This window comes from Bubalus bubalis, chromosome 16 (assembly GCF_019923935.1).
Source record: "Bubalus bubalis isolate 160015118507 breed Murrah chromosome 16, NDDB_SH_1, whole genome shotgun sequence".
Classification (NCBI taxonomy): Eukaryota; Metazoa; Chordata; class Mammalia; order Artiodactyla; family Bovidae; genus Bubalus; species Bubalus bubalis.
Genome location: NC_059172.1, coordinates 56517581 through 56533407, shown reverse-complemented (window position 1 = coordinate 56533407; position 15827 = coordinate 56517581). Strand labels below are relative to the sequence as shown.

At 42.7% G+C, this 15827-nt stretch overlaps 1 protein-coding gene across 7 annotated transcripts in view; it reads right to left on the bottom strand.

Annotated features, from left to right (window-relative positions):
- The window catches only part of JAML (junction adhesion molecule like), a 31357-nt gene extending 15626 nt beyond the window's left edge, over positions 1-15731 (bottom strand). The window contains exons 1-6 of one of the 7 annotated variants that reach the window (XM_025266819.3): positions 15562-15705; positions 14558-14646; positions 11013-11075; positions 7632-7786; positions 5737-5962; positions 199-311 (exon numbers count right to left, since the gene is read on the bottom strand). In XM_025266819.3, coding sequence (XP_025122604.3) covers positions 199-311; positions 5737-5962; positions 7632-7786; positions 11013-11055 — 537 coding nt within the window. In that variant the 5' untranslated portion in view covers positions 11056-11075; positions 14558-14646; positions 15562-15705. Of the gene's footprint in view, positions 1-198; positions 312-5736; positions 5963-7631; positions 7787-11012; positions 11076-13114; positions 13715-13783; positions 13877-14557; positions 15243-15561 lie in introns of those variants that run through there. The other 6 variants (XM_025266817.3, XM_025266816.3, XM_044929691.2 and 3 more) reach the window with 6 other exon arrangements.
- Between the last annotated feature and the right edge of the window lie 96 nt (positions 15732-15827).

Below are 15827 nucleotides of genomic sequence, written 5' to 3'. Positions count from 1 at the left end.
CCCAACCGGAAGCTGAAATTGTCCAGCCAAGCTAAGAGGCCCAGTTGTTTTTTGTTTTTTTTTTTAACAAACTCCAAAGTCCAAGCCCTCATGAGACCACCATGTGGCACCTGATGCCTAGGTTCTTGTTGTCCCCACTCTGTCCTGACACCACTGGCCAGGAGCTTCTTCTACACAACGAGGGCTTCTCCTCCTTACCTTGGCAGGCTCTCCTGATGAGAACATCCAGTCTGCCCTGCTCATGTGCTTCTCTTCTGTGCTGTGGAAAACACATCCCATCTGAGTCGAATCACCCACGTGAACCATTAGCTCTGGGGATAAAACAATAAGTCAAGTCAAAGTATAATCTCTAGAAGCCAAAGAACTTCTGGAAGAGATCATGTTTAGCCAAAGATCCTCAGCAGTAAAACCAATGTCACCACCACACACTGCACACTTTCCCTCTGTGCGGCCAGAATATTCAGAGGCCTCTCATCAAACCAACACGATGCTCCAAGGATAAGACAGCACCCTCTAGCTGCCAACACACATCAAGTCTGAGGGTCCCACTGACGTCAATAAACACTTTCTGGCTTCTCTTTAATTTCTTTCTCCTTCTCCTTTTCTAGAACTTCTCCCACAAGCCCCAACTTCACTTCAAGCCTGTAACAAAGAACGGAAAACCATGAAGCCCTCCACTTTCTGTTCGCCCACTTGAGTACCCACATCTGCTTAACATAAACAGGAAGTAGAAATAACTCTCATTCTTATAAATAACCCACTGGCTCTCCCAGGTGAAAAACTGAATCATGGGTGACTCTCTTCTACTTAATTCTTTTACAAGTTGTCTTAGGACTTGCTTAGGACAATTCTGGCTAGACTACAAGTCACAGGACTGCTTGCTAATTAGGTCAAACAACAGACAGTTTTCCTTTTGACTTTTCTCTCATTTTAATCCCTGCCCCCACTTCCCCACCTGTTCCCCCTTCTGCATCTGCTCCCCCTTCCCCTCATTCTTGGCTTTCCAACTCAGAGTCTCTTCCTCCTGCTTATTTGTGTAAACAGCTGATCCCATACTACTTATATCATTTTAAGAAGTCCCTGAAAAAGAAAATAATTAGAAAGATGCTTCTGATTTTTCAACAGTGCTCTATATAAATCAACCACAAACTCAGTCAAGAAATTAAAGGCAGGATGGTATTTAAGGGAGACACAAGTCTAGGTCTTATTTGGACAGAGTTCCTTCAAAAGAGCATTGAGCAAAGCTCACAAAGCAACACAGTACATCAGCTAACTTTTTCATCCAAATTGTGTCCCTGGCAGAACACTAACTTCCCGCTCAGCAGGAAAGATGTACAATGGGAGGAAAGCAAAAGAAAATATCATGAACTTGGAACTCTATGGAGGGAATTATTTTGGAAGTGATAAAAATTCACTCCAAAGAATATCAATAGCAAACGAAACGCCCTATGAGTATCAAGAGTATGTCTATGAGTATATCAAGAATTGAACCCTATATTTTAAATGCAGTAATAAGAACTAAATATTCTGAATTCTTTCAACACACCAGACATGTGCTAAACACTTAGGTTATCACCTAGTCATTACAATATTTTGAGATATGCACTATTATTCTCCCGTTTCACAGAGAAAGAAACTGAATGAGCACAACGCTTCATGGCCAGTAAAAGGCAAAGCAGAACTCACACCCAGGTCTGAGTGAAAACAAAGTCCACACGTTCTCACTCCCTTTACTGTTACCACCTCACATAAGTGGAAAGATGGCTGATTCTAGAGCAAAAGTACAGGAAGTTAACATTATTTTTATTTGTAAGAAAACTGTCTATACAACTGAAATTTGTCTTTCAAATATTAGGACCTTTCTCTAAATTAAAATTTAAAGCCTGTCAGATGTGATTCTAAAACATGGACTTTTAATTATTTCATTATCTTCCCTCCTTTCTAGTATCATCAGTTCAGTTTAGTCACTCAGTTGTGTCTGACTCTTTGCAACCCCATAGACTGCAGCATGCCAGGCTTCCCTGTCCATCACCAACTCCCAGAGCTTGCTCAAACTCAAGTCCATCGAGTCAGTGATGCCATCCAACCATCTCATCCTCTGTCATCCCCTTCTCCTCCTGCCTTCAATCTTTCCCAGCATCAGAGTCTTTTCCAATGAGTCAGTTCTTCACATCAGGTGGCCAAAGTATTGGAGTTTCAGCTTCAGCATCAGCCCTTCCAATGAATTTCAGGACTAATTTCCTTTAGGATTGACCGATTTGATCTCCTTTCAGTCCAAGGGACTCTCAAGAGTCTTCTCCACACCACAGTTCAAAAGCATCAATTCTTCAGTGCTCAACTTTCTTTATGGTCCAACTCTCACATCCATACATGACTACTGGAAAAACCATAGCTTTGACTAGGTGGACCTTTGTGGGCTTTTTCTAGTATCATGGGGCTTCCCTGATAGATCAGTTGATAAAGAATCTGTCTGCAATGCCAGAGTCCCTAGTTCCATTCCTGGGTTGGGAAGATCTGCTAAAGAAGGGATAGGCTACCCACTCCAGTATTCTTGGGCTTTCCTTGTGGCTCAGGTGGTAAAGAATCTGCCTGCAATGTGGGAGACCTGGGTTTGATCCCTGGGTTGGGAAGATCTCCTGGAGAAGGGAAAAGCTACCCACTCTAGTGTTCTGGCCTGGACAATTCCAAGCACTGTATAATCCATGGGGTCTCAAAGAGTCGGACATGACTGAGTGACTTTCACTTTCACGTTCACTTTCTTTCTAGTATCACAGACCTTCATAAATTTAGAAGAGATTAGAATAGAATAAAAATAACTAGAGTAATGAAGTAATGATGTTGAAGCTGAAACTCTGATACTTTGGCCACCTGATGCGAAGAGGTGACTCATTTGAAAAGGCCCTGATGCTGGGAAAGATTGAAGGTGGGAGGAGAAGGGGACGACAGAGGATGAGATGGCTGGATAGCATCACCGACTCAATAGACATGAGTCTGAGTGAACTCCGGGAGTTGGTGATGGACAGGGAGGCCTGGCGTGCTTCAGTCCATGGGGTCACAAAGAATCGGACACGACTGAACGAATGAACTGAACTGAATGAAGTTAGGATCCAGAAGTCACCTAAAGCTCACCTACTATGCCACCTATCACGTGCATGAGTCTCTTCAATAAGAGTATTTTCTCTCCCTGAACAACTCAAAACATTGTTCAGGCAATTCATCTGCTATGAAAACTTTAATTCCATTTTGAATCTTAAAAATACAGATCACATGATTGAAATAATATGCACATGCTTGAGCAACAATTACTTTTTGTTCTCTTTATACATCTCATTAACTATTATATATCTATAGTGTAATTATATAATCTGTGAACACACACATTCAGATGTCTTAAAATCCTTTCACACAATACAAGGAAGCAAATTCTTAAAAAAGAGAGAGAGAGAAAAGAAAATAAAAATAAAACTGTCTCTAGCTTTTAAAATAAGAACTACGAGTAAAAGAGTTGGAGCAGTAGAAAGACAGAAAAATTACAAACTGAAGAGTAAACTTCGTGGAGGAAGCCATACATGAGTTTCCACATGGGAGGAGATGGCCACCAGGCAAATGGTTAGCACTCAGAGCTATTTCCACTCTGGCTGGAAGGAAAAAGTAAATACAAGTTGCTCCACTGGCTACTGGAAAATATCTGCCTCCCATAAAATTGCTCTAGCCTACTCCCAGGGACTCAACTCTTAAAATTGCCTCCTTTGGATTTGTTCACTCTGTCTCTCTTCCAAGCAGAAAAAGGCACCATTTTGTAGGACATGCTTGCATGTTCTCAACGCCAGCATCAGAGAACAAAGAAGAAAGGGGGTAATTCAAAGATAATCCTTGGGAGACACAGGTAGCTGGTTCATTTCTTCTTCTTGGAAAGCCCTAGCTTTGAAATCAAAAGAAAAAATGCAATTGATAAAAAGTATTAGTATGAAGTTAGGAGTGAGGTCAGAGGCCACCTTCCACAATTCCTGCTACCACTTCATGTTTTTAGAAATCAGATTCCACTGAGAGATGCTCACCTAAGGATTTCATTCATTTGATGAATGTTTACTGACTGCATGCTCTGTGCCAGGTGCTGAGCCTGGGGCTGGTCATGGAACCAAGAACATGGATGCAGGTGGACAGGGAGACACAACTGAACAGGTGTGATGAATGTGTCACCAGAGAGGAGATCTGGGTGCTCCAAAGGAGCTCACTGAAAGGACAGACCGAAGCAAGCTGGCAGGGAGAGCGGTCTAGATCCTAGCTCCTGCCCTAGACAGCAAGCTCTCCTGAGGACATAGCCTGTTCTTCCGTTTCACACTTTTTTGTTGTTTTCTTTTTTTCAGTTGTTTATGTTTGGTTGCACTGGGTCTTCATTGCTGCGTGCGGGCTTATTCTAGCTGTGGAGAATAAGTGCACTCTCTAGTTGCACTGTGCGGGCTTCCCACCGTCGTGGCTTCTCTTGCTGCGGAGCGCGGGCTCCAGGGTGCACAGGCTTCAGTAGTCGTGGCGCACAGACTTGGCCACTCCACAGCGCGTAAAATCTTCCTGGATCAGGGATCAAGCCCGTGTCCCCTGCACTGGCAGGTGCATTCTTATCCACTGTACCACCAGCGAAGTCTCCATTTCACATTAAAGAGTATACCTAATTCTGTGATTTTCAAACTTTTTAAAGCAGCAGAATTCTTTCTTCAAACAAAATCTTACCTGGAAGCCCAAGAATACAACAGAAAAAAGGAAAAGGACTCGGTTGCAGTGGAGGTGGAAACCTGAGGTCCTGGCGTGACTAGGTCCTCTGTCCCTGCCTGCCTTGTTCTCACCCTCTGTGTGGTCCACCAGGTCCCATGGACCCTGAGTGTTCCACAGAGCATGTTTTTAAAACCAAGAAACTACTGAACCTATTTATAAATAGGAACATGAGGGAAACCTGCTCATTTCTTTTATATCCCCCAGAAAACATAGTTACCTACAAAGTATGGAGACAACATCAATCTGCAAAACTCATGGGGAGCATCAGGGTATAGTGGAAAGAACATGAACTATGTTGACAGAGGTACCAGGGTCCAAGTATTGGATATGCCATTTAATAAATATATGTCCTCAGGCAAGTCACTTAAACTCTCTAAGCCTCAGTTAACATGTCTATAAAATGAAAAGGAGAACACGGTACTTCCTTCACAGAATTTTCATAAGGATGAAATATGTTTAAAGGAATGATAAAATAATCATCATCATTATTTTTATTTAAAGAGCACCACTGGAACTTCCCTGGAGGTCCAGTGGTTAAGAATCTGCCTGCCAACGCAGGGGGCACAGGTTCAATCCCTGGTCTGGGAACTAAGATCCCACATGCCATGGGGCAACTAAACCCATGCACCACAACTACTGAGCCCATGCCCTAGAGCTCGTGACCCACAACAAGAGAAGTCACCTCAGCGAGAAGCCTACACACCACAAGTACAGAGTAGCCCCTGCCGCGAGCAGCAACCAAGACCCAGAGCAGCCAAAAATATTAAATAGATAATATTTTTTTAATCCTCTATGGGTTACTTTAAAAAATTAATAATAAACAGAGAGCACCATTTATTGAGGACTCACTTCATGGTAAGTACCTAGCCCACTGACTAGGATTTGCTCAACAAAATCAGTTCACATCCCTCTTTGCACACCAAGTGTCTTGCCCTTTGCCCTTCTCTGTGTAAGCATTCATGTTACCTTTGGGTTCCTCTGGCAGTACATGCAGGACGACCACTTTTTTGAACACGAGGCTCTCCATTTGGAAGCGGATTTCACAGGTAAAGTTTCCTTGGTCGGTCTCTTCCACATTTTGGAGCAGGAGGGAACCGTCATGGTGTAAGATGTCCCCCACCAAGCGCACACGATTCTGGAAGTGCCCCACAGGCACGCTGATGTTAGAATAATAGAAGAGCACGTACTCATCCTGGAGGGCAACACAACATCAGAGGAAATTTCAAGCCCATGGCACCAGACCCAGAAGTCTGAGTTCAAAAGCCCCTGTTCCATGGAGGCAGCATAGTCATTGTCACGACCAGGATCAAAGAAGTACTTGGTACCCAATTAATAAGAAGAAGAATGTGCCAGACAATACTTTAACTGACACAAGACTCTGTGGCTTCTATTAGACAAAGACAATTGGAGAAACAGGGTGAACACATTTTCATTTCTTACAGTTTAAGGTAAAATGTAACACCTACTCTGAAAATCACTTTGGGGATTCAGACTCACAACTTTTGGTGTTTGTTTGGCCACGCTGCACGGCATGTGGGATCTTAGTTTTCCAACCAGGGATTGCACCTGGACTCTAGGCAGTGTGAGTACAGAGTTCTCACCACAGGACCTCCAGGGAATTCCACAAACTCACAACTTTTGAAAAGTACCTCCCTGTGTTCTGCCATGGCCCCTGGATTCAGTGGCATCTAAACGCAACCCCACAGACTGGCTGTTGTAAGAATTCCTGCCGTGTTAGCTGTCAGCCCTCTCCTTTCCACCCTCCTCCAGGCAGCACATCATAAGGCATGAGAAGGAATCATCAAAGGAAATGGTTTACAGACTGGGGGGAAGAGCCATAGGGAATTCTTATCTTCACTTAGACAATGGGTATACCCCTCCTATAACAATAACAGTCAGGAGGTTAAGACTTTGCCTTCAAATGCAGAGGGTGAGGAAGGTTCAATCTCTGGTCAGGGAACTAAGATCCCACATGTCTTGGGGCAAAAAAACTAAAACATAAAACAGAATCAATATTGTAACAAATTCAATAAAGACTTTAAAAATGGTCAGCAGCAAAAAAAAAAAAAAAAAAAATCTTTGAAAAAAGTAAACAGTAACAAAAATTTGAGTGATAGTAACATTATGGAAATAACATGCTCTGAGCTACTGAAACAATACTTCATTTGAAAACCTTAGGACTTTATTGCTAGTCATACATTACTTGGAGTATATTTCACAAATGAGCCGGATACACAAGTATCACACAAGTATCTATCTCCACAGAATCCCAGATGAGGCTTCATACACTTTTGCCAATCCAAAGAGCTCCCTCACTCAGCCATGCTGAACCCGCCAATCCTAACAGTTTAAGCAGCCATGAAGGAGAAAGAGATGATCCAGCACTTAAACGAATCAGCACAATGCCGAAAGACTCTCCACCCTCCTGAAAGATTACTGTGACATCATCCCTGTGCCTGGGCCATAACTCTTTTTGTCTAGACCAATGTGTTTTCATTCTTCTCACCCCTCCCACCCACCCATGCTCCTCCACAAATGGGAGAAACAGGAAAGAAAAGAAACTAGAAGAACTTTATGTGTATGTCTCCCATTAGCTTCTCAATGACCTGAAAAGTATTACCATTATTCACAGATGGAGAAGTGAAACTCAGAGAGGTTGAGTAACTTTCCCAGCTGATTGTAATCAGCTGTGTACCACCAAGAGCTCAAACTAGGAGGAGGCTCAGTTCTGGTGAGCTCCAGAACCCAGCTCCTGAAACCCCCCCACCTCATGGCATGGGATGACTTGATTCTCCCTCTCCCCATATTCTGACACCATTGGCTGGGGCTTCTAATACACAGCAGGGTTTCCTCCTTGTTACCTCGATGTGCTTTCCTGATGAGAACATCCAGTCTACCTTGGTCACATGTTTCTCTCCTGTGCTCTGGGAAACACATCCCAGAAGGGCTGAATCACCCACGTGGACTGTTAGCTCCACGGCGGAAATAGTCAAGTCATTCAGGCCCAAGGAATAACCTAGAGAAGGCAACAGGCAAGAGAGACATCATCAGACAAACACACTCAACAACAAAAACTAGTATTAATCTCCAAGTAGATGCAGACTTTCCTGGTGGCTCAGATGGTAAAGAATCTGCCTGCAATGCAGGATACCCAGGTTCAATCCCGGGGTCAAGAAAATCCCCTGGAGAAGGGAATGGTTACCCATTCCAGTATTCTTGCCTGGAGAATTCCAGGGACAGAAGAGCCTGGTGGGCTATAGTCAGTGGGGTCACAAAGAGTCTGACATGACTAAGCGACTAACATCTTCCCTCCCCAGATGACCCAACGTGAACAAAGTATTCAGAGGACTTTAATTCAACCCAGCATGGTATTCCCAAGAGTAAGAAAAATACCCTGTGGTTACCCCCACGTGGCTCAAGTCAAAGGACTTCTACAATCTTCATACTGTCCAATAGCTCCTAGCTAGACCCTCCCTCTTTTCTAGTCTTCATCCCTGAAATCTCCTTTCTAAAGAAAGAAGAGAGGGAATTCCTTGGCAATTCAGTAGATAGGACTCCATGCTTTCACTGCTGAGGGCACAGGTTCAGTCTCTGGTTGGGGAACTAAGATCCTACAAGGCATGTAGCAGGGCCAAAAAACAAAACAAAAATAAGAAGAAAGAAGAGAAACTCTGAAGTCTCTCCCCTGAGGTTGTGCATTTAGATGCCTCTAAGCAGGTGATGATGTCTCTGGCTTCTAGTTTCCCACCAGTCCCCTAACTGAAAGGCCAATTCACAGGTAACTTTGCTTCCCTCAGTTTTTCCCCTTTTTTCGTCCCTCTACAAAAGCTTATCTCTGAGTGTGCCAGCTGATTCTGGCCGTAGTGCAGATCCTTGTAATTAGGTCAACACAGAGCACGGCCCCTCCCTTGAATTTCCTTTGTTTGCTTTCTCCCCACCTGCCCCCTCCAGGTCTGCCCTCAGCCTGGCTTTCCAGCCTCTAGGGGTTAGTCCACATCATACCCCTCCAATATCTGTCCATTGTTCAAGTAATTTCTCTTTTCACTTAAAGAGAAAACCATTTCTAAAGAGAAAACCATCACATGGATTTTTCTGTTTTCATAAGACATACTCTATGCAAAGAGACAACCACAGCAAGACACAATTAGATGCTGGCCAGTTCCCATCAAAGAAGAGCCAAGTGAATGGATTTGGGTATAAACAGAAAATGTGCCGGCCTCTCCATCCAAGCTGTTGTCCCAAGAGAAGAGTGTTAACTTCCTGCCCCATGGCAAGCACACACAGTGGGGAAGATGGGAAAGAAAACATGAACTCACCACCCTCTGGAGGGAATTATTTTGAAAGAAATCAAAAGTACCTCCAAAAATGATTTGGAATTTTCCTGTAAGGAAGAACTGAGCAGCTTCAAGTGTGGTTAAAGGGATAAGAAGCTATATAATGTGATATGAAGAGTGCTGACTGTAGAATTAAATGAGCTTGCTAGAAGGTAATAGCAGCAAGCAAAGCGGACAGAAACTTAGACTTGACCGGCAGCCTTTGTACAGAAATAACTGAAGAAATCAAGACTTTCTACAGAGGAGGAAAACCTCTCCATCAAGAAGTACAATCCCGGTTGCCCAGTGTCACCAGGCAACTCCAAAGGGGGTTAGATTGCTAAGTCTCTGATGGAAGAGCAAAATGCTGCAGGCTGCTTCACCCGTCTCTGGAAAGAAAAGAAAGTGAAAGTGAAAGTCTCTCACAACCCCATGGACTAAACAGTCCATGCAATTCTCCAGGCCAGAATACTGGAGTGGCTAGCTGCTCCCTTCTCCAGGGGATCATCCCAACCCAGGGATCACACCCAGGTCTCCTGCATTGCAGGCAGATTCTTTACCAACTGAGCTATCAGGGAAGCCCCTGAGATTATTATAACCCTGATTCCGTGGTGAAAAAACTTCTCTAATATGGACTATTTTCTTGTGCGTGCACGTGTCTAACTGCATGTGTGTGCAAATGCTATGTTGCCTGGAATTAAAGCAAAGACCATTCTTTTGTGCACTTTGCTGAGTCATCCTTTAGGTCACCATGCAAAGTCCAAAAAGCTAATAAAGAAGAGAAAAATGGAATGGATAAACAACAAGGTCTTACTGCATATCACAGGGAACAACAGTCAATATCCTGCGATAAAGCACAATAGAAAAGAATATGAAAAGGTATGTATATATGTATAACTGAATTGCTTTGCTACACAGCAGAAATTAACACATTATAAATCAACTATACTTCAATAAAATAAAAAAATTTGGACTTCCCTGGTGGTCCAGTGGCTGAGACTCAGAGCTCCCAATGCAGGGACCTCAGGTTCAATCCCTCAACAGGGAACTGGATCCCATATGCCAAGACTAAAGATCCCGAGTGCTGCAACTCAGGCCCAACACAGCCAAATAAATAAATAGAATAAATTTTAAAATGAAATTAAAAAAAAAATCTTTAAAGAAAACAAACTTAAAAGTCATGCGAGTAAAGCACCTAATTAATTTATTCTTCTGACAGAGCCATATCCATGGGATAAAGAGAGAGACAAGGGGCTAACGGATGAAAGGGGGCTAAAGGATGAAAAGACAACAGATGAGCAAGCAGCAGCAGCCTTGAGCACTGTAGGAACAGAAGACTCCAACCCGGTTCAGGGAGGCAACCAGAGCAGGCTTTTTAAAAGGAAGTAGAGCCTAAGGAGAAGGCTGAAGGCTTAGGCAGGCTTGCTAGGGTGAAGTGGGGAGAGACGGTACCAGGCAAAAGAAACTATCAAAAACTGGGCAAGAGCTTGGTGCATTTGAGGAACTGCAAGAAGGCTGGCATGACTAAAGCAGGAAAACAATTACAAGGACTTAGGGACTCTCTTTGATGATTTCATTTCCTGATCTGCAACAAGCTGTGGTTTTAAAGATAACAGTTGAAAGTGCAGGAATGCCAGTGAGAAACTTTCTTCATATTCTGTAGGAAGGTCGTAGAACACCCAGTCAGGACCAAAAGGCATTCTGTTTCTAATAGAAACAGAGGAATATTCAGCTTTCCAAGAAAGAGTCTGCTACCTGGCTTCTAAAACAACTGTTTCAACAAAACTATAAAGTTCCAGGCTGGGGTTTCCGTTTTCAGCAAAGCAAGGGGAAATGAAAATACATGAAATTGGTTTCTGAATGAGAAAACCTCTACCTGAGACTTGAAAGAAATCAAATACCCTCCTTGGTCCCTTGGCTTCTACTTACCCAGTAACACTGGCATCAGGATGACTTTCAGTGGGTAAAACATGCTGTTGTCAATTTTTCAATCTTAAAAGAAAAAAAAAATCAGAAAATAGTGTTAGGAGGAGTTCATTCATTCAACCAATCACCAGTGAGTACCTCTGTGAGCCAGTCTTTCTCTGAAGCACCAGGATGCAGCATGGAACAAGGGAGACAAGGGCCTGGTCACATGCAGCTTGCATTGGCAGGGAAATGGAGAGAAAAAAGCAGCAAATGAATGAGTAAGAAACAGCGGATGCTGGTAACTGCTATGATAAAACAGAGTGGTGTTTGGAGAGTCACTTGGGGGCTGCCTCAGATTGGCTGTAAGGGAAGATCATATGAAAGTTGCTTTTCGAGAGAATAAAAGCAAATAATTCCAGGATAACCTTGAGTTGACAACCCTAAACAATCTACAGTCTGAGAGTTTCATAAAAACGAAAGATTACAGGATACTCAGCCTGAAATGTTTACCTATATCTCCAACTAAATTAAAACAACTGCCTTAAATATATAAAGAACATTCTGAACATGTAAGAAGGGAGATACACAAATAAGGGGGAAATTTTTAAGCTCAGTTAAGGCATTCACCAAGTTCTATGACACAAAGAAGCCACCTGAAAGGACCATGGCAAGATTTTATTTTTTCACATTTTCCAGGCAGGATAGCATGAGTAGAAGGAGAATCAGGCTGTACACAGGCAAAAGTACTTTAAAAGCATCTCTGTTATCTCTATGGTATAAATTTCATTGCATCCACCATTTCCTGGGAATAGATTTGCTGTTCTACACAAAGCCCCACAGTTTTCTTAACAAAACAGAAATACCTTAACTCCAAAGAGTCACAATTCAACCAGCCTTAGGCTCCAACCTACTCCTGTGGCGGGCCTCAGCCATGATCTCTGAACCCTTGACACCCTGGAGTAATTCCACCTCAGAATTTGCTGAAAGGAAAGGTCTTCTTGGTGTATTAACATCATATTACCCTAGCCAGCTCTGCTGGAAGTCCAGCACGTATGTGGTGGCCATTTCAACTTATAAAAAAATGATTACCTAAGAGTTTCTTATCTGAATTTTAATCAACAAAATTCTCCAACTGGGTCTTCCCTGGTGGCTCAGTGGTAAAGAATCTGCCTGCCAGTGCAGGAGACATGGGTTCAATCCCTGATCTGGGAAGATCCCACGTGCTGCAGAGCAACTAAGTCTGGGCACCACAACTCTGTGCTCTAGAGCCTGGGAGCCACAGCTAATGAAGCATGCATGCCCAGAGCCCGTGCTCCACAACAAGAGAAGCCACCACAATGAGAAGTCAGCACACCACAGAGAAAGCCCGCACATAGCAACGAACACACAACACAGCCATAAATAAATAAAATCATTTTTAAAAATTCCCCATCTGTAAAATCAGGGTCAAGCTGTTCAAGGCAGCCCTACCTAGGTCTTGCTTATGCAGAAAGTCAGTTGACCTTGATGAACCTCAGTTTCCTCACTTATAACATGGGGATAACGACGCAAGAATCAGATGTAAGAATGTAGATATCAGTGCTTTAAAAAATAGAAAGCATTACTAGATAAGATCCTATTTTTTATAGCCTAAAAGTCATATAGGAAATTTAGAGGAGATTTTGGACTCTGAGAATCTACCTTTACAAGAATGGCAAATGATGAATCAGAATGAACTGGAAACTTCTTGAGTTTCGGTTCTTGAATCCGTTACAATGAAGGTGACAATTACAGTGACTCAGATCTACCAAAAGTCACATCAAGTTTTCCCAAATATAAGTATTTCTAATGAAAATACAGATCTCTCTCAAGACAGCCACAGCGTGCTTTATTCCAGCTCTACATAAAAGATACACCCACCTTATCCCACACATCCATCGCTGAGCATAAGGGGCTTCCTTTAGAGTATAACTTTAATTCATCATATCTGGGACAACTAAGATCCCTGTTGTATTCTGGATGAATTTTTTCTCCAGGAAGTTGGTTGCGCTCCCTTCATTCCCCAGCAAATAGTTTTCCTATATTCCCCAAAGCAGTGCCCTCTTTGCACCGAGGAGTAGTCATTGATTACAGAGTAGACTTACCTACACCCTCAAGGGCAGGACCAAAATGCATCTCATTTATGACTGTCCCATGCCTGTGCTACAGCACTGGGGAAGTGTCTGGCATATACTGGATACGTGCTGAGAGCTGCCAATATAACCATCTAATTGAAATCAGCTTCGACATCCTGCAAATGCACTGTTCTATTTTAGGAGGAAACCAGCGACTCCAAAAAGATTCTGAATCTAGTCACCAAACTCAAGACACACAGAGCCACACCCAAACCTTTTTCAAACAAATTCTAAGAAATGTGCCAACAATCTGACAAATAGAAGATACCCATTTTCAGTCCTAAGTACTCAAAGGCACCATTAGAACTCTGTGTGAATGAATAGAGAAGCAATGACTTAACAGTAAAAGCGTTAAGTTTTTTAAAAATTCTCTTCCCAGATCAGACATTCCATTAACTAATTCTTTGATATTTGGGAAACCACTCCATCTCCCCAGGCCTTATTCTTAACATTAAAGGATCAGACTTTTCCCCTCTAGTTATAGCACCACACTAGACATCAGTAGCTGACACTCATTAAACTAGAGAACAGTATGTGACAGGCACTGTCTGAGTGCTCTGCACATTAACCAATTTAATTCTCACAAGCTCTATGAGGTTTTACACATGAGGAAACTGAGGTACAAATTGGTGAAATGACCTGCCTAACAACACAGAGCAAGTAGCAGAGCCAGGATTCAAACCGGGGTCTTCTGGATCAGAGACTGTGTTCTTACTACTATGGACGTCTCCTCCATGCATGGTGAAAGTAATCAGTGTTTTAGAGCAAAGCTTTCCTGAACTTCATTTAACAAAACAAGATTAATCTGATCCCCCTGACTGACTGTTCTTCCCACCTCCTGCCCCTAGTTAACTCCTGTTCATCTTTCAGATCTCAAATTAAATGTAATTTCCTCAAAGAAACCTCTCCCAAACCACCCTATCCAGGACACATCCTAGCCACATGTTTTAATAGTACTATTATTACTCTTTTAGGGCACTTGTCACAATTTCTAATTACATATTTGCTTAAGTGCTTGTTTGATTAAAGGCTTGTACTCCACCCCTCAACCCCCAAGACTATAAGCTTCATGAGGCCAAGAGCCATGCCTATTGGCCAGTGCATCTCCAGCACCATCACAGAGTAAGACCCAGAGTGAAAGTCCAGGGACCACTGATCAGATGAATTAATAAACACTTAAATGGGCCAAGAACATGACTTGAGTCAAGTTTCAAGTTTCCTAGTTAGTTGGCAGATATTCAGAAATTCCTACCATGTAATATAGATAGATAAATAATAGTAGATGGATAATCTTTTTTATATATATATACATATAGTTCAGAATTTTATTATTCAGATTAATAATTCAGAATACATATATGAATCTCAGTCTCTAAAAAATCTAACAAAAGCACTCAGATGAACCTTAAGCACCTTGATGGACTCCATCTGAATCTTCAACTCCGCCAGCTTCCTTCCCAGATGCTGATTTATCTTCTCATCAGCATGTTCTTGAGGTAATTCTGCATAGTAAGTTATCGCATGTGTTGGTCAAATGTTTGGAGCTGAGCTCACGGTTCTTTCACAATATAACTCTTGGCGAGTATTTTCTATCACCCCTGGGGAGTTGTAACTATCAGGACCCCCTTTTCTATTATTAAAAGTGTACGGGAATTGTTGTCTTTAGCATAATTATAACAGAAAACAAATCTTCAGAAAAGAGGTTCACGGCAACGAGATGACCACAAAGGATGTGGAAATGACCCCCTCAATATTACAATATTACAGGACAAAAGAACGGAGAGGCACTCTCTCTCAGTCAAGTGTTTGCCCCTAGTAAGGACAAGTGACCACTGAGCCCACCGATAACCTCACCACCTTCCCTCAATCAGGCAGTCATTACTCCTGCTCTCTCCTTTAGACCAGCTTCTATCTAAACCATCCTACTTTATCTTCCCTGAGATCCGGCCATGCAGATGGTGAGGCAAGCATGAACTACAGCCTAGCCCTCTTGGGAGGTTTAAGTTCCTGACTTCTTAAGGTTAAATATTGGCCTGTGTAGGATTGGGAGAAAAGAAACAGTTCAGGAAGAGTTCTGCCATGAGTCCAAGGAACAGCCAGCCACAGCTCTATCTTAAAGACACAGGCAACTTAAAAGCTAAAGTTTATCACCACCATCATCATCATTTACTCTTTTATTAAGAGCAAACCTTACTGGTTTTTTCTTTGAGGATCTTAATACAGGTTACTCTACACTGCAGAAAGGCAAACTGGACCCACTGGACTACCTTATGGCAGTCCTCCTGCAGAGGCTCACAGTTCTGGGATGGCCTCACAGCCCAAAAGGATGGCCTTTAAATGAAAACCTTCAGAACCAGCTTTCTTCCAAGTGAGAAAAGTTCAAGTCACTGCTTAAGAAATACAAAGCAGGTGCTTACCCAAGATGATGAACACCAGGAGACGCAACTCACCCAATTCTCCCACCACTGCAGTTCCCAAGTCCGACTGAAGACACTTCTGCCTGCACAGAAGGTCAGGCTCAGATCAAACCAAATGCGTGCATCCTGAGGTGGCTGCTGCGACACAAACAGGAACCTCCAAACGAAGGTTCTCGTTTCAGCCAGCTGGCCTATTACTCAATTTCTATTTACACTTTCATTCTAAAATGAGGTAATAAATTCACCTTACTGAGGCAAGCCTCATG